At 42.5% G+C, this 26,857-nt stretch overlaps 1 protein-coding gene across 4 annotated transcripts in view; it reads left to right on the top strand.

Annotated features, from left to right (window-relative positions):
• The first annotated feature begins 13,236 nt into the window (after positions 1 to 13,236).
• The window catches only part of spag17 (sperm associated antigen 17), a 239,250-nt gene continuing 225,629 nt past the window's right edge, over positions 13,237 to 26,857 (top strand). For all 4 annotated transcript variants that reach the window (XM_048541477.2, XM_048541476.2, XM_048541475.2 and 1 more), the window contains exons 1-4: positions 13,237 to 13,333; positions 16,746 to 16,898; positions 20,951 to 21,091; positions 23,480 to 23,539. In XM_048541477.2, the coding sequence (XP_048397434.2) occupies positions 16,800 to 16,898; positions 20,951 to 21,091; positions 23,480 to 23,539 (300 nt within the window). In that variant the 5' untranslated portion in view covers positions 13,237 to 13,333; positions 16,746 to 16,799. The remainder of the gene's footprint in view (positions 13,334 to 16,745; positions 16,899 to 20,950; positions 21,092 to 23,479; positions 23,540 to 26,857) is intronic.

Here is a 26,857-nt window from a genome sequence, read left to right as displayed (position 1 = left end):
CTTTCAGACACAAATGCACCGATGAGAGGGATACTAAGCAAATTAGGGCATGAGAAAAACAAAAATAAGCAGCAAGGATGCAATCATCAGGCTTATTGTGAGCCTGGGATAGTGAAGGCTTTTGGGAGTCTGGAAAAATATTGTCCATTGGAAGAAGCCCATAACTTCATTGTGGTGTCAAAAAAAAATACTGCTTCTTCTGACCTCACTGTCTGATAGTTTTTTTTTCAAAATTCATGTCCAAGATATCCACTTGAGGCCAAGGATCAAGGCGCATTCCAAGTTACAGGCCAGTGTTATTGGGAGGTGTGTGTGGAGAAGATGGCTTGAGGAAACAGCAGAGGAGGGTCACTCTCAGCAGAACCTCCCTCCCCATTACTGATGTCAGATCCCACACTCAGGGACTGAGTGCATTTGAATCAGGAAGCCTTCCTCCCTTGACCCTTTCTCTCCATGAGGCAGAAGCAGGCTGCTCAGTTTGTCGATCATGGAAATCTCAAACTGGGTTAATACCGGAGGCAGTCAGTGTTTAATTGGCCACTTCGGAGTCTTGATTGGTGGTAAGCCAGGCCCTCCCACACCAAAAGTCATTCTGGCAGAGGTGGGATGGTGGCAAAGTCAGCAATTTTATCACCTTGCCAAATTAAATAGCTTTTCCCCTACAAACGCACCACAAAAGAGACTTAAATTTTCAACTATGGCATCATACAGGACAGAAGCAGGCCATTCAATTAATTGAGTTCATGCTGACTCACTGGAGAGCAATCCAGGCAGTCACATTCTTCCACTTTTCTCTCCGCAGATGCCCTCCCCCAAACCCATTCATTTCTCTCATACTTATACATTCGAAATCATTAATTGCCTTCCCTTCCACCAGCTTCACATACAGTGAGTTCCAGATCACTGTCATTCAAATCCCTACATCCACTGGGCTGTCAGTGGGTGACGTGAAAATGATGGAAAAGCAGTTGATGATGTTTGCCTGTAGCAGGTCCCCTGGGCACAGAGGATGATGAAGGAATTTGAGTTTCTCTCTTACAGAAACAGTGACGGGTGTCTCAATGGATCTTTAGAGGATTCCAAGAAACGCACTTGAGCTCTGAACTTATTTGAGGGCCATTAATGAGAACAGGAAGGATGAAGGAAGCTAGTGGAGGTGGTGGGATCAGATGAGGGAAATGAGAGGTGCCATGACAAAGTAGAAGGAAGGAAGGGAGACAGGAGAAAAGCAAAGCACATGGACAGCAGTGAATTGAGGGGAATGTAGGTTAGGTTATTTTATTTTTGGATTAGGATTATTCCACAGCACAACATCATGGGACGAAGGACCTGTACTGTGCTGTACTTTTCTATGTTCTATGTTCAAAGCTAGCAGAAATGAAAAGAAGGTAAAGAAATGGGATGACATCTAAAGCAGAATCACAATTTTAATGGTTAGCAGATTAAGACTGTCTTCATTCCAACATGACTTCCACCCTTGACAAGGAAGTGGCCCTGAGGCCAAGCAATATTATAGTGTTAGTATTATTTGTATCATTATGTCAAATCACCAGCCGCAATGGAGAGTCCATTGTTTATAGTAGCACTAGATACCAGTAAGCATTAGGTATCCCTCTCTGCAGCCTAGTGAAGGTACAACTGCTGTGTTTCTCTCATTTGTTGATTATAGGAATAAACTTGGCTATTTTCATCAAATAAATCTGGGAGCATAAGAAACTAACAAGCTGCTAATTGATCTGAGTCTGTTGTCGCTTTACTTGTCTGTTACCCAAGGGAGTCAATATAACGAGAATATGATAACCCTGAGTATACATTTCAGTCATAAATATATTAGTTATGTGCTTGTTTATGTACGTATTTTTGATAATATATAAATATTGCCACAATGCTTAGAGATCTATATCAAGGTATGTATTTTCAAAATTAATTGAACCCAGTCCTGTTCCTTACCCATTTGTTATTTTCTATTCTGTTCAAATGGACACTATCTGGTGCTGGGGATTTCTTGGAATTCAATAACATCCACAGAATGTTTCAAAATAACTGGACTGTATTGACAGCAATTCTCTAGTTCATTCTGTCCCAGAGTCACAACATCCTTTCCAAGGCACACAGAAAATCTGAGTGAATTGTGGAAGTTGTCTACTGATACCTCACGGGGTGTGAGTTGTTCCACAAGTGAATTAAAATCATTCAGAGCCCTGGAAGTACTTGTTACTTAGCTTACCCCTGTCATAAAAGAAGCAGTTTGGATCGAACTGATTCCTCCCTGTCCCAATTTTACTTCCCCTTGAAATCAATGCGATTGAAACTAATTTGCATTTTTGCTGCAGGATCCACAGTCTGCTTGACTTTGATGGAAATAAAAATTGGAGAAATGTAAACTTGGATGCTGATTAAGTTTACACAAAAACACACAGCCAAAGCCATACTCTTCTCTCTGCCTCTTCACACTACCCACTCAGACGGGAATTTCAGTGGGAACATCACACTTGGAAAGTTTGTGACCATAACCTGGTGAGGAGCTCACTGCGTCAGTCCCACAGCTGGCTGAGGAATGCCCCAGGCCACTGACATCGAGAGGACAAGGGGGATGGGGTGAGGGTTCTGGAATAAATAGGGAGAGAGGGGCAGGCGGACGAAAGATGGAGAGAAAAGAAGATAGGTGGAGAGGAGAGTATAGGTGGGAAGGTAGGGAGGGGATAAGTCAGTCCAGGGAAAGCCATACTCTTCTCTCTGCCTCTTCACACTACCCACTCAGACGGGAATCTCAGTGGGAACATCACACTTGGAAAGTTTGGGACCATAACCTGGTGAGGAGCTCACTGCGTCAGTCCCACAGCTGGCTGAGCTCCAGGAGTTGGCAGCCAGGTACTTCATCCATTCTATCTCTACTACAACAGTCATCTCCCACCAAGATTCATGTTCCACCATTCTTATTATTGCCTGTAACATCATCCCTCAGCCACTCTCAAACCTCCCATGCTACTAACACAGGATGGACTGGCTCTGCCCCCTCACTACCATGGAATAGGCAGCTACCCAGTTTAATCCCAGTCAATCCCTCCATTTGTCACATTACAAGAGAAGACAGTCCATTAGCATGAAGGCCCATATGTATGGAGGCATGCTTGAATTTAGGCTTCAAACCACTATGAGGACAGACACTTAGTCCTTGCAGGGGAAGACTGCAGGGATGCTGAAACTCGCATGTTCTGACAACCAAGTACCTTATTCCACTCCTCTCTCACATTAATCTACCTATCAGTCTTATTCATTGCAACCTACTTCTAACCACTGGACTCAATATCATCTCATAATTTGCTGGTCCTGACAGTATCTCCATCCCATCTGTGGAGTAATACTTGGCTTCAAAATAATCCTCCTGGGCCTCTGAGGACATGAGTACCAAGACCTCAGATGAAACATCAGTGAGGCTGCCTCTTGCAACCCTACCCATTCAGACTGGAGTCTCAGTGGGAACATCACACTCGGAAAGTTTGGGACCATAACCTGGTGAGGAGCTCACTGCGTCAGTCCCACAGCTGACATCGTCAGGCCTCTGACATTGAGAGGACTAGGGACCTGCCCAGCTCCAGAAGTTGGCAACCAGGGACTTCATCCACATTCACAAGCAGAAACAGGAGTGGTAGACAGGAAAGTGGGACATAAAGTGTGAAGCTGGATGAACACAGCAGGCCAAGCAGCATCTCAGGAGCACAAAAGCTGACGTTTCGGGCCTAGACCCTTCATCAGAGAGGGGGATGGGGTGAGGGTTCTGGAATAAATAGGGAGAGAGGGGGAGGCAAACCGAAGATGAGAGAAAAGAAGATAGGTGGAGAGGAGAGTATAGGTGGGGAGGTAGGGAGGGGATAGGTCAAGGAGGTGGGATGAGGTTAGTAGGTAGGAAATGGAGGTGCAGCTTGGGGTGGGAGGAAGGGATGGGTGAGAGGAAGAACAGGTTAGGGAGACAGAGACAGGCTTGGCTGGTTTTGGGATGCAGTGGGGGGAGGGGAAGAGCTGGGCTGGTTGTGTGGTGCAGTGGGGGGAGGGGACGAACTGGGCTGGTTCTTTAGATGATAATAAAATGTGAGGCTGGATGAACACAGCAGGCCAAGCAGCATCTCAGGAGCACAAAAGCTGACGTTTCGGGCCTAGAGCCTGCTGTGTTCATCCAGCCTCACATTTTATTATCTTGGAATTCTCCAGCATCTGCATTTCCCATTATCTCTGGTTCTTTAGATGACATGTCCATCATGGGCCTCCTGCAGTGCCACAATGATGCCACCCGAAGGTTGCAGGAACAGCAACTCATATTCCGCTAGGGAACCCTGCAGCCCAATGGAATCAATGTGAACTTCACCAGCTTCAAATCTCCCCTTCCCCCATCTCATCCCATAACCAGCCCAGTTCGTCCCCTCCTCCCACTGCATCACACAACCAGCCCAGCTCTTCCCCTCCCCTCACTGCATCCCAAAACTAGCCCAGCCTGTCTCTGCCTCCCTAACCTGTTCCTCCTCTCACCAATCCCTTCCTCCCACCCCAAGCCGCACCTCCATTTCCTACCTACTAACCTGATCCCACCTCCTTGACCTGTCCGTCTTCCCTGGACTGACCTATCCCCTCCCTACCTTCCCACCTATACTCTCCTCTCCACCTATCTTCTTTTCTCTCCGTCTTTCGTCCGCCTCGCCCTCTCTCCTTATTTATTCCAGAATCCTCACCCCATCCCCCTCTCTGATGAAGGGTCTAGGCCCGAAACGTCAGCTTTTGTGCTCCTGAGATGCTGCTTGGCCTGCTATGTTCATCCAGCTTCACACTTTATTATCTTGGATTCTCCAGCATCTGCAGTTCCCATTATCACAGGAAAGTGGGACATGATGGCTGTCATTGCCCAGAAGCTGTGTGGCTGTTTGTCTGCCTCCATGGAATAGTTGTTGGTTGCCGTGAAGAGTGAACTTGCCCTTGGCATATCTTGCCCGTTGAGTCACGAGTTCCTCCGGGGTTGCCTGACCAAATCTCCAAGGCCAACCAGCTCCCTTGCTGAACACACTCCAACCACTCCAGAACTAAGGGTTAGATTAAGATGTGGTGGGAAGGAAAGGAAGAAGAAAACCTAGTGAGAGCACTTTGGTGCTGCAAGTGATGATGGATATTAATTTGATTTGCACTTTCCTCTCACCTTCACAATTTTAACCTTCCATCTGGTTTTAAACCTTCTTGTGAAGGTTTGACCATCATTGTGACAGCATGAGTCATCACTTCATGGCCATAGACGAGGCTCTATAGATGGAAGTCTGTACTGAGACTGACCACATCATCTGGAAGCAAAAGGAAGGATGTGTATATGTAACCTTGGGGCGTGCTGACAGCTTTGGCCCTCCTCATACAGTAATCTGATTCTTTCATGGTCTCTGAGTCAAAAAAAATGTAGCTGTCATACAGTCATAGAATCACACAGCAAGAAACAGACCCTTCAGTCCAAACGGTCCACACTGACCATGTTCTCAAACTAACCCAGTCTCACCTGCCTGTGCTTGGCCCATATCTCTGCAAACTTCTCCTACTCATGAACGTATCCAAATGTCTTTTAAATGTTGTAACTGTACTGCATCTATCATTTTCACTGGCGGTTCATTCCACACATGAGCCACTCTCATGTCTTTTTAAATCAATAGGTTTTCAACAATAGTGTACCAGGGAGGTTAAACATACAGTGGAACAATGAATCTAAATAAAGGAAATTATAATGGCATTAGGCATGAGCTGATTATAATTTAGGAACATTACTTAAAAGGATAAAAGTTGCAGATGATATCAACCTAATGAGTATAGTGAACTATGTGATTGATGCTCAGCGACTTTGGAAGGATCATCAACAATTTGGCCAAATGGGCAGACATCTGGCAGATGAATTTCAACGCAGAAAGTGAGGTAATGTATTTTGGCAGAAGAAACACAGACAATACATGCTCAATGGTACAATGTTGACGGGAGTACAGGAGCAGAGAGATCTTGGGGGTCAAGTGCATAATTCTCTGAAGGTGGCCAGGCAAGTCGAAACAATTGTTAAGAAGGTTTTCTGGTTTTCTGGGGTCCTTGGGTTTATAAATAGAAGCATGGAGTACAAAAGGAAGGAGCTGATGCTACACCTCTACAAGTCATTGGTCAGACCACATTTGGAGTATTGTGTTCAGTTCTGGGCATCTTACGCAAAGAAGGAAGTTAAATAGTGGAGTCAGTACAAACAAGATTTACCAGAATGATACCAGAAATGGGAGATCTTAGATACAAGGAAAGATTGGAGCAGAGAAGACAAAGACCTTGCTGAGATGTCCAAATTATGAACAATTTTGACGAGTAAAGAAGGATATTCTATTCCCACTAGTTGGTAAGTCAGTAACTAAGGGGTCACAATTTAAAGATTGTTAGCAGGAGAGCTAGGAGTAAGATGATGAAAACCTTTTTTACTCAGAGAGTTGTGAGGATTTCAAATGTGCTGCCTGAGAATATGATGGATGTGGATTCCACAGGAGGTTTCAAAGAGGGTGTATTAATGAACTGTAACAATTGTTCATTCCAGTCTGGCAATGAATAGTGAGTTATACTCATGACTGAGATCAATAGATTTTGAACTCAAAGGCAATTAAGGGATATGGGGAAGTGGGTGATGCTGGTCATATTGAGGTTGAAAATCAGCCTTGGTCTTCTGGAGCAGAAGTGAAGGCTCGAGAGTCTCTGCAGTGTACTCCTACTTTCATTAACTGCGTCTATCTCTTATCTTCTTAAAAAAAATATAAGTACAGAAACAAAGCTGCACGATTAATGTGCAAGACCTGAATGGCCGCTGTTTTCTAATCAACTTCTTCAGCATGTGTTGTAACACAACTCTGGAAATAATGAAACTTCAAACAAGGTCTCCTAGCTCAGAGGGACAGACACTAGTACCACAGAACTGTGCCACAAGAGCACTGTTCAAAGATGTTATTACGCACCTCTGGTTCAGGAGGCAGGGATACTAACACTGCATTGGTACAGTTGCAGATTTTAAAGTTGTGTTCTTTGGATAACTTAGACTTATCTTGCCAAATACTTCAAATTTATAGTGTGTCCTACATCTACAACGAATTATCATGTGATAACTATTTTTATTCCTCCACGGTTACACTCATTCCTGATGTCAATATTCAGTCTTTTGTTTGATAGCTAATAGAAACCTACAAATCAGCATCTTTTCTTTTGAAAAGAGTACTTTCTATTGTCAAATAGTGTGAGGATTCTGATGAAAAGCCTTCGACACTGTCAACTGTCAAGTGCCTCAATGTTCCTCTGAGGCCTGTGATGGAATATTTACTTAGGATCAAAAAAGTAGCCCACAAGTGAGTCTGCTTTCTTCATTAAACATGTGTATAACAAATTCTTTACCTTGGCAACCTTCCCTATTCTCTTTCAGCCAGCATACTGCTTGCATGTGGTTGAGCTGTCAGGGAGGCCTATGTAATGGTTGCACCTGCCATGGTGTGCAAAGCTCCAAACGGCAGGTCATCGGGATGATGTCATATCCCTCTCCACAATGTGTACTGTTCATCAGTTATAGCATTTGCCTTCGGGGAGAGATTGGGAAACAACATGCAGCTAAACAAAGAGCTTTTAATTTACTTTATAACCAACACAAAAATTATTTTATTGCTAATTAAGAACTTCCTGTATTCATTTGCAGCACACATGTAAAATATTAAGTATCTCATATTGAATCAGAATAAGTGCTGTTAAAATTGGTTAGGTATATATGCATAAAATACATACACATGAAAGGTTTTCTGCACACTGGGTGCCAGGGACTACTTGCCTTCATTTTCGACTGGGTCTCAAAAGGGTCCCTCCCCAAAACAGTAGAATTGGATCAAATATTTAAATTAAGGTCTCCTTTGGGATCTCATCGTGACCTGTGAAGGCCAATAAACAGGGTTGGTGTTGCATGTTCTACACTTGTTGAGTCCTGGTCTCCATACTCCTTATAGAAACTACAACATATTGCCCCCAAAACAACCATATCTCTCGATTATTTTTGGTGGTCAAAAATTAAGTTTTTTTTATTCAGACAGGCCAGTCTTGTAGGTCATTGCAGGAGCTGATTATTTTAATGATACCCTGCACCCACCCCAATGAGCTACCTCCAAAAGCCATTTGGAGCATACAACAATTACTTGCGTGTTAATGAGGTTGATGGAGGAAAGCAATCTGGCATAAAAGGTCCATTTTTATCCTGGAAATGGATTTAAGTCAGCAAGTAACATGGCAATCTTAAATGCCTGTCCCATCCCAACCTGAATCAAAGTCGAGGTTGGACAATATTAAAACCTGAATCCAGTGTGTTTGCAGCTAATCAGCAGCCTGCCTGAAACAGGCTGCAAGAACCAGCTGTCCTACTGTGAACATAATCTCAGATAGCAGAAAGTGGAGCAATGGAAAACTAATTTTTTTTCTTGTGGAACAGATTTGGCAGGAAACAATCTACTGTCTTCAGGTAGCGGGAAAGGCAACAGCTTATTCTCACGGATGGAAGTTAGACCCGCAGTTGATTTCTGACAATGTTGTTAAACCCTGATATGCATATTTTAAGAAGGATCCAACTGGTTTCAGATGGGTCTAATACCACATTGCATCTTAATGTGAGGTTTGCTTACGTTGATTAAGACACTTGTCTTTCAGTTTCAATGTCTCTGCTGGATTGATGACGTCCAGAGTATGTTGAGTTGTTGCTTTTTATCGAGTCTGAAATCATGCACACACGTTTTAGCATTTTTATCTGCCTTCTTAGGGAGTGTTGCTCTCAACAGCATTCCAGCAATGCACATTTATTTCTTTTGCTTGTATGCCACATCCAGATGATATCTGGAAACAAAGTTTAATGCTTTACTGTTGCTTTGGAGGAAATTGAAGCAGTTTAAACAATCAACTTTGAAGTAGCTTCTGATTAGACTCCAGCATCACTTCGTCACGCTTTAGAAAATAGATGATAGGCTTAGACAGAGGATCTCGATCGGTGCAGGCTTGGAGGGCCAAAGGGCCTGTTCCTGTGCTGTAATTTTCTTTATTCTTTGTTCAAAAATAAGCATCAATTAAAACTCTCATGATTAAACACAATTGCCAGTCAGTCATTCTCTCTCTGAGTGCATTCCCATCTGAGTTAGCACCCTGAATTCAAATGCGATTAGTTGTTCTTGCTGCATTGGGTTGCTCAAAGTCCTATCTCACTTGCATCACGCTACAGGGTTAATTCATCGTTGATATTAAGTGCTAGAATTGTCATCACTAACTGTTTAATTCTATTGGAAGTTGCTGCTTGTTCAGTACCACAACACTACTGCACATGATTAGCAGTGAGCTTGCATACAGGTTCACACTTTGATGCCAAATTAGGCAAGAACTTTGGTATACAGATCACAGATCCCCATCTCTTAGTTGCTGCACCTCTGCTAGAGCTCTCACCTTAGTAGGATCAGACCAAAGTATTTTTACTGTTGGTACATAACATATGTATTTGACTTCAATATTTACTTTTCCAACTTCAGGTTCATCTGGCCAGCTTTTTTTTAGCATTCACCCCAAATTCTGATAATTGTCTGTGATGGATTCTTCATTGTTTCATCACAACTGTAGTATAACAGCTCAGTCACAATAACTTCCATTCCACATAGATCACTGGCTATCTTGTCCTGTCTGCATTGATATTCTTCTGGAGAAGTGGAAATAACAAGCAACATTTGCGAATATCTGTATCTCCTGAATGGCATCCAGAACGTAGTTAGAAAAAGACTGCATTCATCTAACTTCACTTGCAAGTAATCATTCTTCTCATTGAGGGTAATACAGAACTTTGGCAAAATTTCTTCAATGATTGGCATGGGGTAGTGAGATCTCTATCACAGTTTTGTTCAGGCCATTTTGATCCATAATTACCCTCAGTTTTCCAGGGCTTTTTTCCCCCCACTGCTAGTCCAGTCCATAGAAATGGTCACTTTCTTGATTATACACTTGTTTCCCAACTCTTTTACTCTGTCTTACAGGCTGGACTTGAGGTTAGCTTGATCTCACATAGAAACATTGAAACATAGAAAGTAGGTGCAGAAGTAGGTCATTTGGCCATTTGGCCCTTTGAGGCTGCACTACTATTAATGGCTGATCATGGAATTTCAGCATCCCACTACTGCTTTCTCTCTATACCCCTTGATCCATTTAGCCCTCAGCAAATCCTTTATTGGTCACACACACTCATCCACTTTAAGACAATAAACACCAGGAAGATATCTAAGACCTGTAAAAACATCTTTGTAAATCTCTGTGGATGTGTTCAGAAACCGATAGTTGAGTAAACAATAAAATATTACAAATCTCTACTAGCATGTTTAGGATTACTAGCCTGAGGTTTAGACTTGCTTCAGCTGAGATGAATGGATTTTGCTTATCTGGAGCTCCAAATCTTCATTCTTCCCATTGCATTGGACTGTCAGCTTTGCTTATCCTCAGATGATGACTATCTTTTCATCATATAACCTCAACCTTATCTTTGAGGGCTTCATTTTTGCAACACCACTTTAAGTTACTTCACGCAGATCCATGAAGCAGGTCATTGTTTCATGATGTAACATGAAACACTGGTACTTATTTGACACTTCACAGACCACAAGACCTTAACAACTAGGAATAGGAGCAGGCTCAATCCTGCCCAGCCATCCAGTAGGATCACGGTTGATCCAATGTTCGTCAAGTCCACTTTTTTGCTTTTTCCCAATAGTGCTTGATTCCCCCACAGGTCAAGAATTTATCTATTTCTGCTTTAAATGTACACAAGGACTGTGCCCCCATAACTCCCTCTACAAAGGAGCTCCAAAGACTTATAATCCTCTGAGAGAAGAAATCCCTCCTCATCTTCAGTCTTAAATTGGTGCCCCGTTCTTTTGAAACTGCACCATCTGGTCCCAGACTCTCCCATGAACTTTTAACCTGACCAGCCCCTTAAGAATCCTATATGTTTCACTGAAATCAACTCTCATTTTTCTGAACTTCAATGAGTACAGTCCCACCCTTTTTAACCTTTGCTGATAAGACAATCTCTCCATACCAGGGATCATCTTAGTGAGCCTTCTCTATAATGCCTTCATTTGATGCTATCGTTCTATAACCATTATACATCAGTCAGCATCCAACACACAAACCATTTATCACTTTTAAAATTGATGACACCAACCTGTTGCATGTTGCAGAGTGATTTGTCTGAATCACTGGCTGACATCTCTCCAGAAGCCATCTTTTTAACCTTGTTTTGCTTCATTGCCTGCGAAGTGGTTCAACCTCTTTCAGTTAGAGAACTAATTTCTCATGATGGACATGTTGCACTTTCTTTTATAAGATGTCCTTTTTAAAATTACATCCTACTCTCTAGCCTTGATCTTTCCACTTACTTTTCTGCCAATAATTCTTCCTTGTTCCCAATCTGTTATTTTCATTTTTTCTTGAATGTCTCTCAGTAAAATGAAAAGCTTGTCTGTTCTCCCATTAATATGCTGTAGCTGATGACTAACAATTTTGGAATTTCTGCACTTACTTATGGCTGTCTTGAGCGTAAGGGTTAACCTCATTCAGCAGACATGTTCTCACAGCAGGATCACTTATACCTAAGATAATCCTATTTCTAATGAGAACAGTATTCAGTTGTCCAAACTCTCAGGATTCAGTTAGATATATTGGTGCAGTCACTTATTGATCAATATTCTCCCTCACCCCTTATGCTCCATTATTAAATAAACATGTAACATTAATATGGGGTTCAATGATGTCTTCAAAGCATGCAAAATCTCTCCTGTCTGGCTTTTCTGCTCCTTAATGAGATCTAGCTTGCAATACAGCACATAGCACTCTTTTCTCAGCACCGAAAGCTGGTTGCCACTCATACTCAGGATTCTTAACTAATTTTGTTGCAATTACATAGTTTCACCAGAGTTTGAAAATAATCCAATTTTGTCTCACATCTCATTTCATTTTCATAGCAGCAGGGAGTGGGAGGTGTATAGTTATTTTGACTCACCCTGTATTTCAAAGCTGCAGGCTTTTTTTTCTTTCTTCTTTGTTGTTCCTTTCAGTAGCTGACTTTCTTGCTGCTCTGAAAATCCCACACATTGCTTGATGCCTTTTTCCACAGCAGCATTCTGAAATTCACGTTTTCAGCTGCATTGCTCTGACACCGTGCTACAAGTAATATATGTTTAATAACTGCAACAAACTGCACTTACAGCAAATGTAGAAGTAAAATGACTACAGCAAGCCAACAAGTACAAGCAGTCCCTGGATTGCAATTGGATTCTGTTCTTGAGTTGGTTTGCCAATGAATTTGTATGCAAGTCAGAGCACAATGCGGGTCAATATAAAATAGTTCACAAGTACAGTAAAAAACATTTACATGTTGGATATTTCGTAAATCTGACTTTTGTAAATTGGGGATCCCTTGTACACTGAGGATACAGTTGCATCTGTCCAACAATCCCATGTGGTTCTGGTTTTTTGTATGTCTCTGATTTTCGCTCCATACCTGGTCGTGAAACATTTAGAATTTGCTCTTCATCTCTTTAAATCTCCACATGAAGCTGACTTTTAGTTTATCAAATTTGGTCACCTCTATTCATATCTCTGACATTCACAGAATGTTCTTCATGGCGTTAAATGTTTTGCAGCCAATGAAAAGAATGTCAGAGTGAGATCGCAATTATACTGTAAAAAATGCAAGTTGTTGAACTACTTCTGTTGCCTTATTTGCTGAGTTTGAGAGTAACCCTGCCTTTCACAAGTTGGTACAGGTAGCCCAAACACCCAACAGTTTCAACAGTATTGATATGGTGAGGTATGGTTGACCGGAAGTTTCCGTCTGCAGGCACAAATATTAATAACATTTTTTTAAAAAAGGATCAATTATATATCAGGCATATATTAATTTAATTGCTGGGAGAAACCAGAAATATGGCCAGAGAATCTAACAGGGTTGGCAGCCGTGGAACATACGGTACGACGATAAATAGCGCGCAGGAAGCTTTCCCCTCAGCTGTAATACATGGCGTTCACCGCTGGGTGGTGCGGCTCGGGAACGGGACAAACTGGCACAAAACGAGAAACCGCCGGGTGGCACTGCTATAGGAGGCTCATGGGGATCCTTCCCTTTGTGTCCATCTTCATACTGAGCGTGTCCTTGACGCTCGAGGGCGGAGAGGTGGTTGCTATGATGGTTACCAGGGGAACAGAAAACTGTGAAACTGCAAGACTGAAGAGAAGCCGAGAGCCGGTAGGGACAGTGAGAGATGGGAGAGAGAGAGATTGGGGGAGGAAGGGAGAGAGAGAGACGGAGGTGTGAGTGAGTGATGGGGATGGGGGGGATGGGGATGGGGATGGGGGGATGGGGGGGATGGGGGGGATGGGGATGGGGGGATGGGGGGGATGGGGAGATGGGGGGGATGGGGGGGATGGGGATGGGGAGATGGGGGAGATGGGGGGGATGGGGGGGATGGGGAGATGGGGGGGATGGGGGGGATGGGGGGGATGGGGATGGGGAGATGGGGGGGATGGGGGGGATGGGGATTGGGGAGATGGGGGGGATGGGGATGGGGAGATGGGGGGGATGGGGATGGGGGGGATGGGGGGGGGATGGGGATGGGGGGGATGGGGGGATGGGGGGGATGGGGATGGGGGGGATGGGGGGATGGGGGGGATGGGGATTGGGGGGATGGGGATGGGGGGGATGGGGATGGGGATGGGGGGGATGGGGATTGGGGGGATGGGGGGGATGGGGATGTGGGGATTGGGGGGATGGGGGGGATGGGGATGGGGATGGGGGGGATGGGGATGGGGATGGGGGGGATGGGGATGGGGGGGATGGGGATGGGGGGATGGGGGGGATGGGGATGGGGATGGGGGGATGGGGGGGATGGGGATGGGGATGGGGATATGGGGATGGGGATGGGGGGATGGGGATGGGGGGATGGGGAGGGAGGGAGAGAGAAAGAAGCTGAGACTGAGACATACTGAGAGCAAGGGAGAAACAGGATGGAGAGGAGCGAATGAGGGAGAGTGAGAGGGAGGGAGGTAGGTACAAGAAGAGCACCTGAGAGTGGGGAAGAGACTGAGTAGGGCAAGGGACAGGAGAGGGTCTGGTATGAGAAGGGAGGGTTTGGTGGGAGGAAGAGGAGAGAATTGGGGTCAGCGAGGGAGAGGGAGGGGGTTGGTAGGTGAGGGGCCAGGGTGGAAGGATAGTAAGGTTGCAGCGTTGAGACTGAAATGGTGGGCTGGCTTGTGGAGGGAGTAATCAGGATGTAAGAAGTGAGAACAGACTACTCAGACCATTAAGTCTGCACCACCATTCACTACGACCACGATGGGTCTTAATAAATTACACATCCCCCATTTGCTTTCTATATCCATCAATTCTTGATAGTTCAAAGATCTTTCAATCTCAATTATGCTCACTGGTAGAGCATCCACACCCTCTGCAGCAGACAATTCCAAAGACCCGTGATTCACTGACTGAAGAAACTTCTCATCTCAGTTTAAATCATCAGCCCTTTGTCTTGAGCCTGTGCCCCAATTTTCAATTCACCAGCCAAAAGAAACAAAATCTCAGTTATTTGCTTTGTCAAGATCACTTGAAATTTTGCATATTTTGATGAAATTACCTTTTATTCTTCTGAATTCCAGAGAATATAGACCATATTAATGTTGCTTCCCATAATAAGACAATATTCACTTTCACAGGAGCCAGTCTAATGAACTTTCACTGTACATACAAGGCCAGTATATTGTTCCTTACATATGGAGACCAAAATTGTACACAGTATGCCATCTGTTATCTCACCAAAGCCCCATGTGATTGTAGGAAGGTAATTGTGATTTTTATACTCAAATTGAGGACCACAAAAAAAACCAGCATATTATTTGCTTTCCTCATTGCTTGCTGAATCTACAAGCTAATTTTCCATGTTTCTTGGACAAATTTAGGCCAAAGTCCACATGAACATCAATACTTAAGAGTTTCATATCTTTTAAAAGATATTTCTTTTTTATGACAGTCATAGAGTCATACAGCATGGAAGCAGACCATTTGGTCCAAATCATCCATGGTAACCAAGTTTCCCAAACTAAACTAGTCCCAATTGCCTGCATTTGGCAATATCTCTCAAACCATTCCTATTCATATACCTATCCAAATGACTTCTAAAATGTTGTAACTGTACCTGCGTCTACCCCTTCCTCTGGCAGTTCATTCTATGTAAAAATCACCCTATGTGAAAAAGTTACCCCTCAGGTCCCTTTTAAATCTTTCTCCTCTCACATTAAAAATATGCCTTCTAGTGTCCAGGGATGTGTAGGTTGGGTGGATCAACCATGGCACGTGCAGGGTTACGTGGATAGGGTAGGGAAGTAGGCCTGGGTGAAAGAAAACAAAGAAAAGAAAGTGGGTGGCATGATGGCTCAGTGGTTAGCATGGCTACCTCACCAGGGATCTGGGTTCAATTCGATCCTCGGGTGACTGTCTGTGTAGAGTTTGCACGTTTTCCCTGTGTCAGTGTGGGCTTCCTCCCACAGTCCAAAGATGTGCAGGTTAAGGGGATTGGTCATGCTAAATTGTCCATATTGTTCAAGGAGGTGCAGGTTTGGTGGTTTAGCCGTGGAAAACGCAGGGTTATACAAAATACAAAAGTATGATTGATACCTGAAGCAGAACAGATTTTCCTGTATTTTTGCTCCTTATATTTTAGCACCACACAGTGACTGCTGCTGGTGGGAGAGAAAACTTTTGAGAAAAGGGCCTTGTTACCTGTTTTAGTTCTGCAATTCCCTGCCAGCAGTGATGACAGGAGGTAAATATGAGGGTCTCTATTACAGCGAACTATACAACACAACACTGTGCTGACTATGATGCTAATCTAAACAAATCCCATTTGCCTGCACATGGTCCATATCCCTCTATTCCCTACCTGTTCATGTGTTTAACTAAATGCCTCAAACTTTGTTAACGGATCTGATTCTGCCATCTTCCCTGGCTCTGGGAGTGTTAATGCAAAGCAACTGCTTTGTATTGAATTATAGTGACAGTCAGGTTAGTTTGAAGTGCCACCTAATGGCAGAGCACATTAACTCCTGAATCAGACTATTCAAGGTATAAATAAAGAGCAATAAACATTTTTCATGTTCATCTCCTGAAGAATATCCAGCAGTAAGTATTGTTTTTTCTAAGGTTAGTAAGAATTTGGCTAACATTGTTTCACTCACTTCTGTTTGCTTCACAAAATACTTTTGGTTGATCAGTATATTGAGGGAGTTAGTCAAGTCTAAAATTAAAATTAAAATATATGAAATTGTAGGCCAATTGATAATTTTGTGTTTGCACGTTGTCAGCTCAATAGATCCCATAACTGAGAATCAGCACTCCATTTTGCTCTCTAAAGATAAACCTCTTTATGGAAAACTGCCTTTGCTTCTTATCATTGAATGCATCATTGTTATAAACCATACATGAGCCTGAGAAAAATGTGCTCCTTCAGCCTGAAATCTCAGAATCTACAATGAAAAAAACATTTTTAACAGGCAAACGTCGGAGCCTCTGCATGGACTTTGAAAATTTTTAAAACGATAGTATCGTGACATTTGTGCCGTTTCATATCCGAATAGATTTTGTTTAAAATTACACTTTTTAATTTTAGATTATGTAAGTGGGCAGAAAGGTAATTCACCAAGACCAGCTGAAAGAGTAAAGTATGCCTGCAAAGAAAGCTAAGGAATCTAAACCAGCTAAGGAACCACAAGCAATCACCAAAGCCTGGGAGCCAGCGCTGCTGGCAGCTCCGATTGAAGAGGTGAGCTTAATGTTAAGACTCTATTGTTAGGTTAACATCACATAAGACACTTGGACGCTATGTGCTCTATATATACTGCAGGCAAACAACAACAATTGTAGATAACCATGATAATAAAATGTGAGGCTGGATGAACACAGCAGGCCAAGCAGCATCTCAGGAGCACAAAAGCTGACGTTTCGGGCCTAGACCCTTCATCAGAGGATGAAGGGTCTAGGCCCAAAACGTCAGCTTTTGTGCTCCTGAGATGCTGCTTGGCCTGCTGTGTTCATCCAGCCTCACATTTTATTATCTTGGAATTCTCCAGCATCTGCAGTTCCCATTATCTCTGATTGTAGATAACCATGTTTCTTTTTCCCACGTCCAAAACTTTTTAATTTATCTGCATTGAATTCTAGATTACAGAGAATTTAAATAGAGCAAACAAAAAGGTGTAGGCACCCTATGGTGCAGCTCACCTTCTAGTTTTTATAATAATATCACCTGTACAATTTCATTGCATCATGATCTGTGGATTAAAAAATTAACCTTGTCTTCAGTACTTCCCTTTTATCTTGCAAATAGTACTGGTTTCTACAAGTACCTTTTTGCTTTAAGTGTTTTATTTAATTGAAATGTTGCATGTAGTGACATGATCATAAGTTCTGTTTTGAGGTGATTTCTGAGCTAAAACCCATAGAGGTATAGACAGAGACTATCCCATTGTCAATTATAAATTATGGGCATGATTCTGACCACGTTCATTGAGGTGTCAAATCTTTAACTTCAAATACAGTGGAAGTTTGATATAACGCAATCAATACACTGAGAATTATAATGTGCAGACAGATAGCTCTCACATAAGATAAATCTGAACTGCCACAGCAGCCCCCTTCCCTTGACCGATCATAAACCCCCAAGCTAACCCAAGTACCTCCAACCCTTGACGCTGCCAGACTCCTCTCCACCATCGACCTGACCCAACCCACTATATCGTAGATCCAACTCAACTCATCCTATCCCTTGTCCCAACTCAACTCACTCTATCCTCGACCCATCCCTTGACCTAACTCAACTCTCCACCCGTCCCGCGACACAATTCACCTCCCCCAATCCCTTGTCACAATTCAACTTCTTTCGACTGCTCAACACAGCTCAACTCCCCTAATCCATTATCACAACTCAGCTATCTCCCCACCTCAACCCAATCCACTCTAACGATGAGAGATAGCAAGAACTGCACGTACTGGAACAGAGTCAGTACAGTGTGGAGCTGGAGGAACATAGCAGTCAGGCAGCATCAGAGGAGCAGGAAGGTTGAAGTTTCAGGTTTACACCCTTGCTCATGAAGAGTATAAACCTGAAACACAGACTTTCCTGCTCCTCTGATGCTATCTGACCTGCTGCGTTCCTCAATCTCCACAGTGTATTGACAATCCAATAACACTTCAACATAACTTACCCCACCCACTGACACAAATCAATTTGCTCCGCCTTTGACCCAACCCAACATATTGGCCAGCCCAGACAAATGACCCCTTTGACCCTGATTTGACCAGAGTACGCTGCTGGCCTGAGATCCAAGCCCAACCTAATTCCCACATTGACCCCGTGCTGACTCAGCTCCCTGCCATGTGCTGACCCCCATCATGGCCTAATCATAATATGATTTCTCCCCTCTGCCAATTTCTAAACTGACTACAATCCTACCCATTCCCAATCTGACTATCCCATCAAGCCCATTTCTGAACAGTCCACCCAGCACTGACCAATTCCTGACCCTATCCCCACACAAAATAGAGGGTGGGCCTTCGAGTGACGTAGATAAGGGGACCGACATAGCAGGAGCACAGGAGCCTCAACCTTTGCAGTTGTTCAACAGGTTTGAGGTTTTCTCACCTTTTGTGAATGCGAGTGAGGTGTTCAAGATGGATGTGGTAACCGGCTGTGGCGTCATTCCGAAGGAAGCTGTTTCGGAGGGGACATTAACAAGATATGTAGTGGTAGTAGGGATGGTGCAATGAGGAAGACTGACTATTTTTATGGCTGAGTTCTGTGCTTGATGTTGTTGTGTGGGATACCTGCTTAGGGCTGGAGAGAAACCTGCAGTTGGAAAGGAAGGATCCAGTAATTATGGTCCACATCAGTATCAATGACAAGAGTAGAAGCAGAAAATACATTTTGATGAGGGAGTATGAGAAATGAAGTGCTAAGTTGAAAAGCAGGACCTCATAAGTAGTAATCTGTAGATTACTACCCATGATACTTGCAAATTGGCAATGCGATGAATAAATTTAGGGAAGTGAATGCATTGATCAAAGGGAAGTAAAGATGCCTTTAAACTAAGGAAGAGGGGTGAGGGCTGAAACTCTTGTAAATGTAACAAATCGGGGATACAGTCAAGGCAGGAGAGAAAAATACTAATGTAGGAAATGAAGATCAGAGAATAGCAGGAAGGGACAGAGAGAAAAAATGCCCAAGAATATATCAGCAGTCAAGGGTACGTAACGCAAAGATAGCTCTAAAGATAACAATGAAACTGAAGATTGTATCTGAGCATAGCTGCAGGTCGGAAAAGATTGACTTCTGAATATTGAGGGTAAATAATATTTAACAAGAATAAGAAGCTAGGTAAAAGTGGAGGTGTAGAGGTTCTTACCAAAAGTTATTGGGACAATAGCTATAGATGACATTAGTTAAGGAGATCAGTATGTAGGATTGATTTGGGTATATATTGTGCAATAATATGGGAAAAAAAATCATTCTGGGAATGATCCACAAGCCACTGAACTATAGCCATAATGTAAAAAAAGTATACAGGAGGAAATATTGGGGGCTTGGGATAAAGCAATAGCAATATTTGTGGGTGATTTTATTCTATATGGAAACTGGAAAATTAGAGTTTACAATGATAACTTTGTTAAGGAGTTCATTAAATGCTTTTGAGTTAGTTTCTTAGAGTAAATGTTCTAGAGCTGACCAGACAGCAGGCAATGCCAGATGTGAGGTTGTGCAATGTGACAGTATTAATTAATGACCTCTGAATAAAGGCACCTCTAAGTTGTAGTAATCATAATGTGATTAAATTTTACATCTAGTTTCAAAGGGATAAGAGTGGGGCCTGATTCTGGTATTTGAAAATTAAAAAAGATGCTACAATGTGGCACAAAAGCTGAAGTGAGCCTCAACAGTAGTTGCGGAGGTGAGTCCGGAGAGAAGCAGCAGTACACATCTCAAAGGGATATTTTAGAATAAGTATATTTTTATTGCAAAGAAAATATCCAACAGGAGGCATATCATCTGTGATTACTTGAAGTTAGGACAGCATCAAACTTAAGAAAAAGACATATAACTAAACGAGGGTGGGTGACAAGTCAGATAACTGGTCAAAACGTAATGAATGACGAAAAGTAACTTAAACGTTAACCAAAAGAAACATATTCAAGTATGAGAGGCAGATAACTAGAAATTTAACAACAAATAGCAAGAGTTTCTAATGGCATCTAAAAAGTGTAGTGAGTGTTGGTCCTCTTGAGGGTGAGAATGGGAAGTTAGTAGATAACAAAGAAAAGGGAGGTATAATGAATAAATATTTTGCTTCTCTCTTCACTACAGAGGATACAAAAATTATTCTATTAACATCTGTAAATCGGGAGGTTGGGAAATGAGGAACTTGAAATTATTATCACTAGGGAAATGATACTGAACAAACTGATAGAGCTGTAGCTTGATAAGTCTCCGAGTCCCAATGGACTTCATCCTAGAGTGTTTGAATAGCTGGGAAAGAGAAGAAAATATATGTTTGATGATGTCAGTGAACAGGATGCTGTGGAAAGACAATTGATAATGCTTTAAATTAGAAAGCATTTGACAAGATATCCTGTACTATTTTGGGAAGAAAGGAGAAGGGCAAGAATAGAATTTTGGTTAATGTTAAATAAAGTACTGATAGACTGAAATGCTATTGTCAGCTTAAAGAAGCCTAGATAGGAGAGGCTTATGAAAATAAAGTGGAAGTAAATAATTTCAAAAATTTCAATCTTATAATGCCTCTCTTTTACCTGGTGCTGCAGGACCACTGGAGGCCAGCTATCTATTTTGTAATTGGTGAGAAGATAGAGAATGAGTTGTTCGTGGATGCTTTGGCTGCAGCCATTAATGTGCCTCTGCGTAAGCTCTTCAGTATCATTTCATGGGAAGGAACAATGAAGCAGGTATGTGTCACTAACAGATTTATATGGTAATAGTTATTCAGTATTGTTAACTGCTCAAAAGGAGAAAAAAATACAAAATCCTAAAGGAAAGGGCAGCACAGTGGTTAGCACTGCTGCCTCACAGCACCAGGCACCCAGGTTCAATTCCACCCTCAGGTGTCTGTCAGTGTGGAGTTTGCACATTCTCCCCGTGTCTGCGTGGGTTTCCTCCGGGTGCTCCAGTTTCCTCCCACCGTCCAAAGATGTGCAGGCTAGGTGGATTGGCTGTGCTAAATTGCCTATAGTGTTCAGGGATGAGTCTGGATGGGATGCTCTGAGGGTCGGTGTGGACTTGTTGGGCCGAAGGGCCTGTTTTCACACTGTAAGGATTCTACGTGATTTCTTCTATGAGGAAAAGCTCAGTAGAAGAGAAACATTAGCAGTGTTGTATTTTCAGTTAGAGGTCTGAACCCAAGCAACTAATACTTGACTTGCCAGCTTTCAATGATCAATTCAACAAGATTTGACAACAGATTCATTGTCTTGATGGCATAATACCCCTCTTTGGAGAGTGGAGGATGCATCAGAAAAAGGTACAGTTGAGCCCACATAAGTTAAACCCTGAATGATGCATCCACAAATTCATTGGTAAGGGCAGCTTTAAGATACCTGAGTCGGCCCCTACATAATCCTATTCGCCTACAAATGCAATCTATGCCAGAAAAATTCCCAAATGAAAACGCAGTGAAATGTGTGAACAATGTCTATTTCTTCACACCTTACAATGACCTGACCTTCTAAAAAGCTGTGAAAAATGTTGTGAGCTGGTCTGGAAAAATGTATATCTTTTTTCAGCTTTTTATGGTCGAGTGCAATATTGTCCGCGTTGTCATCAATATTGGTATTTTTGCGCTGCAGCACATTATGTCAGAATATCTGTAGGTGTTTACAAATCTCCTTTCCACATGGATTGGACAGGAAGTGGAAGTGCTCACTGTTCAGAGTATTTTGGATCACATTAGCAGAGCTTCGTCGATGTTGGAATGAACAGCTACCTCGTTCTCTTCCTTGCTGTAAAAAAGGTCTTTACCTGTAACTTGTAACAAACTCAGTTGTCAAATACTAACTAACAAAGGGATCTCTACCAAATGTTGGCTTTCCCATAACTCTTGTGAGACTGAACTTTGGTCTGACTATTAATGCAGTCATTGGACAAAATAATATACATTTGGCTGATCAGAATTACCAGTTCAGAATTTTAAATTTTCATAGGAATCATTCTGTTGGATTTTCAATTCTGCTGGTCACAATAGCTGATAATTAACACAATTTTTGTGTCCTCTGAGTTTGATTTCCTGCAATTTCACTGTACCAACAACATTACTTCTACTCTGTAAAGGAAATGTACCCTCTCAGATAAAGTACAGTGTAGATCAGTGAGGTTATGGGTGACTTTATGTCTGAAGAGAACAGTCCTTTCACATTTGATTTGTAACCTGACCTGGTCTAGGCTAACAATAAGAATGCTTCTTATAGAGTTGAGCTGTTTCAACACGGTTCCCAGTGAATATAAAACACTTCTCAATTTAGTACCATTTGGTAGTTCAACTGGAAGGTATGGGGTGTGGATGATGAAAAAGATAACATTAGGATAGCTAATTTGAGATCTTGCAGAATAAGTGGGCATTTAGACTTATAAACTGTTCTGTTAAAGTACTCTTACTTGCATGTGTAATATAAACTAAATCAATTAAACAAGAAAAATGTCATATGAAGACAATTGTCTTTGCATGCTTGTAGGATTATGGGCAGAATTTTTAGGATAGCAATGTTTTGTGACCCATCAATGAAAATAGAATGTATTCCAGCGGTTGCCACTTCTCCCAGGATTATTGGCAGTTCCCAGATATTAAGTGCCAGGATCACAGGACAGACATAAGTTTGAGCACCTTGTGGGAGGATGGGAGGTGAAACCTGGTGCTTTCGCAACATCTTCCCATCCTCATCCCTCTGCTGGACGGGAGAGGACTTTTAACTGGGGGCTGGGTATACGTTAATGGAGAAAGAAAGAGAGAGAGAGAGAGAGAGAGAGAAAAGCTGGGGCACAGGTTTCAAATCAGGAAAGGGGGGCAGTAATAGAGGCTCCTCCTTCTTCTCTCACCATTCCCAAGCAGGCTAACCTGTTAGTTTTCAACCATGTTCCTTTTCCCATCCTTGGCTTCCTACCAGGTACAAACTTCTGACAACATTAGGCTTTGCCCTCCCTGTCCCCCAGAATATTTCTGACATGAAAGCTATCTGGAGCCCATTGGGATGCTCCTGACATAGGAGAATTTAAAAAAATGTAAGTAACTAATTTATAACAACGCATTTTTCTGATAAAATTGAACTACTGTATTACATTTTCAGGTTGTTGAACTTGGAAACCCAAAGGGAAAGAGACCAAGTGAACTCCCCATGTTTTATGAGGTAATAATTTCTACTTAAATTATAAATATTTTTAAATGATCTGTTTCAGTTAGAAATCACTCCCTAAGAAGCACTGTAGTTGTTGCATTATGCGTTTGATAAACTATGGTTCCATGAATACACAAGAATGATTTTCCCCTCACTGAAGGTGACATGGGAAGTAATATAGTCAATGAGTCCTGGAGAGAAACTCATCCCCCTTGTTGTCTCTTCACTCATTAAACTCTGGTAACTTTCTCAACCTGACACAGGTAAAGGCTTTTTTTTTTAACCTATTTTCCCTAATCAACCTGTTCAGAGATGTTACTACACACCTTTAGAGCAGGTGGGCCTTGAGCCTAGGTCACTCAGTCCATGAGTAGGAATGCTACCACTGCCCCACAAGGGACCCCTCAAATAAAGGCTCTTATGTAATCAATTAATGGTCCCATAAGGGCCTAAATTTGCCGTTTCCCAGATTAAAGCTTTCAAGGTAAAGAGAAAAGTGACTTGTTTCCCATTGAGACAACCAGAATGGCCTCTGAAATCCATCCCTACGCAGGCATTTTTAAGTTGATTGACATATGATATGGTGAGTGTTTTCAGCGATGGAAGTGATGGGCTTGCCACCCACATTACATGAACAGCCTCACACTTCAAAAAGTGGCAAAATCCTGCCCTTGTTCATAAAAAAAGTGCTGTTTCCCACTAGCAAATTAGTTCTTCTCAAGCAGTACATGACATTACTAGTGTTCTGTAGCTGTTTTGTGCAAAATCCTCCACATCATTTTTGACCAGAAACAAGACAACAAAACTGAAATGCATGAAATTCCATTTTACAACGCAGTGCATTGGGCACAATGCCGGGGACCCAGATTTGATTTCAGCCTTCAGTGACAGTCTTTGTGCAGTTTGCATGTTCTCCCTGTGTCTGCATGAGTTTCTACCAAATACTCCGGTTTCCTCCCACCAAAGGTGTGCAGATTGAAAGGATGGCCAAGGTAAAACTGTGGGGTTACAGGGATGGAGTAAGGGAATAGTTCTGGGTGGGATACCGTTTGGAGGGTTAGTACTTATGGGCCAAATGGCCTCTTTCCGTGCTGTAAGGAGTCTATGATTCTATGAAAATACATGGTTTAAAGAACTGTTTTTGAAGAACCAATTTAGAATTTTTTGTTGAAATTGTTCCCTCTTCACCTTTTTAAGAAGTGTTGTTTTGGCATCACATCAGTTTTATTTCTAATTCAGGTGTATTCTGCCTCAGTGCAAAAATTTATTGTTTAGCAGATGCAAAGTGTATTGAAAATGTGACAATGTAGTAGGTTTAGCAGGTGGAAACAAGGACACAGTATGAGATAATTTGTCACTCTGTTCCCCAATCCTTAAGTATTTCCACCTGGGTGGTGTTCATATTTTGCACAAATTGAGTGTCGTGTTGCAATTTCACAGCTTTTTAAAAACTTTTCTATCTTTCTTCCTCCACATGGCTACTTCTGCAATCCCCAGGGATCTATTATTGACTCTTCTTCCTCATTCTTCGGCATCCAACAACAACATTATCTTAAAAATGCCACTTTTCATACTTATACTGATAACATTCAGCTTTATGGCATTATGACATCTCTTAATCCTTTCTCATCATCCAATATTGAATGAAATTTTCTCCAACTAAACAAATGGGAACACTGAAGCCATTTTTCACAGACCTATCACAAACTTTGCTTCTTTGCCACCAATTCTATCCTCCTCATGACTCTTACCTCAGCATCTTATTTGACCCTGAACAGAACTTGAAATCACATATACCATGCCCTTGATTTTATTTATCTTTACCTCTATCTCAACTCATCTATTGTTGAAACACTTAACCATAACTTTGTCAACCTCCAGAGTAAAATATTCAAATGATTTGCTGGTTCTGACCTTCCATCCTCCCTGTCTAAAAACTTGAGATCATCTAAAGCTGTGCTGTGTGTCTGAATATGCTAATTTGGACTCTGACACGGGCAGCATGTACTGGACTGTAGGCCGCCTCTTGCATCCAGAGCGTCTCGGGACAGTTTCTCCTGTTCTTCTGATGGTAATGGTGTTGAAGCTGCATCCATCTCATACTCCGAGATTTCTTTGACACTAAACGGTGGGGAGAAGAGAACCTCCAGTTTTTGAGAGGCCTTCTAGCTGTTCTGAGGGGCCAAATATATTTTATCCCTGGCCCGCTAGCAAGGTAATAGCTTTTAGGTGATCCACATGTTTGTTCGGGACCGCCTCACCTCCCCAAACTTTGTAAGTCACAGGAACTGGCCTCACCTTGTACCCATACAGAGCCATTTTTGTGGCTCTGGCACTAAACCTTGTCCCTTGAGTTAAATTGTCTCTCATTTAGAGGAGGCATGTGGCTAGCATTGGCATTCCTGCTGCCATTACACAGTCCCTGGGGAAAATCAGGCTTATTCTGGTGCATAGTCTTCTCTCCATCAGCAGCTCTGCTGGAGCTATCCCTGTTATTGTGTAAGGGGTGGTCCTACAATCGAACAGGAACTGGGACAGTTCGGTATTGAGTGACACTGTAGGCTGCTTCTTTAAGCCCCTCTTCAACATTTGGGCTGCTGTTTCTACAGACTGTTGGACAACAGATGTTATGGAGCTGTTCTTATGTGCCGAAAATTCCCGGCTGCTAAATGATGTCCCATTGTCTGTGACCAATATTTCAGGAGTCCATGTTTAATGAAGAATGCTTGCAGCTTCTCAGTCATCATACCTGAGTTTGACAAACAAACTTTATGCACATCCAACCACTTTGAATGGGCATCCACAATGACCAAGAACATTGAACATTGAGCCCATGAAAGGGCCGGCATTGTCGACATGCAACTGAGTCTGGGTTTACCTGGCTGTTCCCATATGGGACACTTGCCCTTATCTGTCATAGCAGAGATTAGAAAACAGGGTGGCTCTGTTGGAGCTGTACAAAACTTTGGTTAGGCCACGGCTGGAGTATATTGTGCAGTTCTGGTCATCACACTGTGGGAAGGATGTGTTTGTTGTGGATAGGGTGCCGCAGAGATTCACCAGGGTGTTGCCTTGGGTGGAACATTTCAGCTATGAAGAGAAGCTGGAGAGGCTCAAATTGTTTTCCTTAGAGCAGGGGGACCTGATCGAGATGAATAAGGTTATGAGGGGCATGGATAAAGTGGCTCAGAAGCAGCTGTTCCCTTAGACAAAAGGTCAATAACATTGGATATAATTTTAAGGTGAATATAATTTTAAGGAGGTTTAGAGTGGATTTGAGGAAAAAATATTTTCACAGAGACTGGTGGGATTCTGACAAGTACTGCCTTG

Source organism: Stegostoma tigrinum, chromosome 12 (assembly GCF_030684315.1).
Source record: "Stegostoma tigrinum isolate sSteTig4 chromosome 12, sSteTig4.hap1, whole genome shotgun sequence".
In the NCBI taxonomy this organism is placed as follows: Eukaryota; Metazoa; Chordata; class Chondrichthyes; order Orectolobiformes; family Stegostomatidae; genus Stegostoma; species Stegostoma tigrinum.
This window is presented reverse-complemented; position numbering and strand designations above follow the sequence as displayed.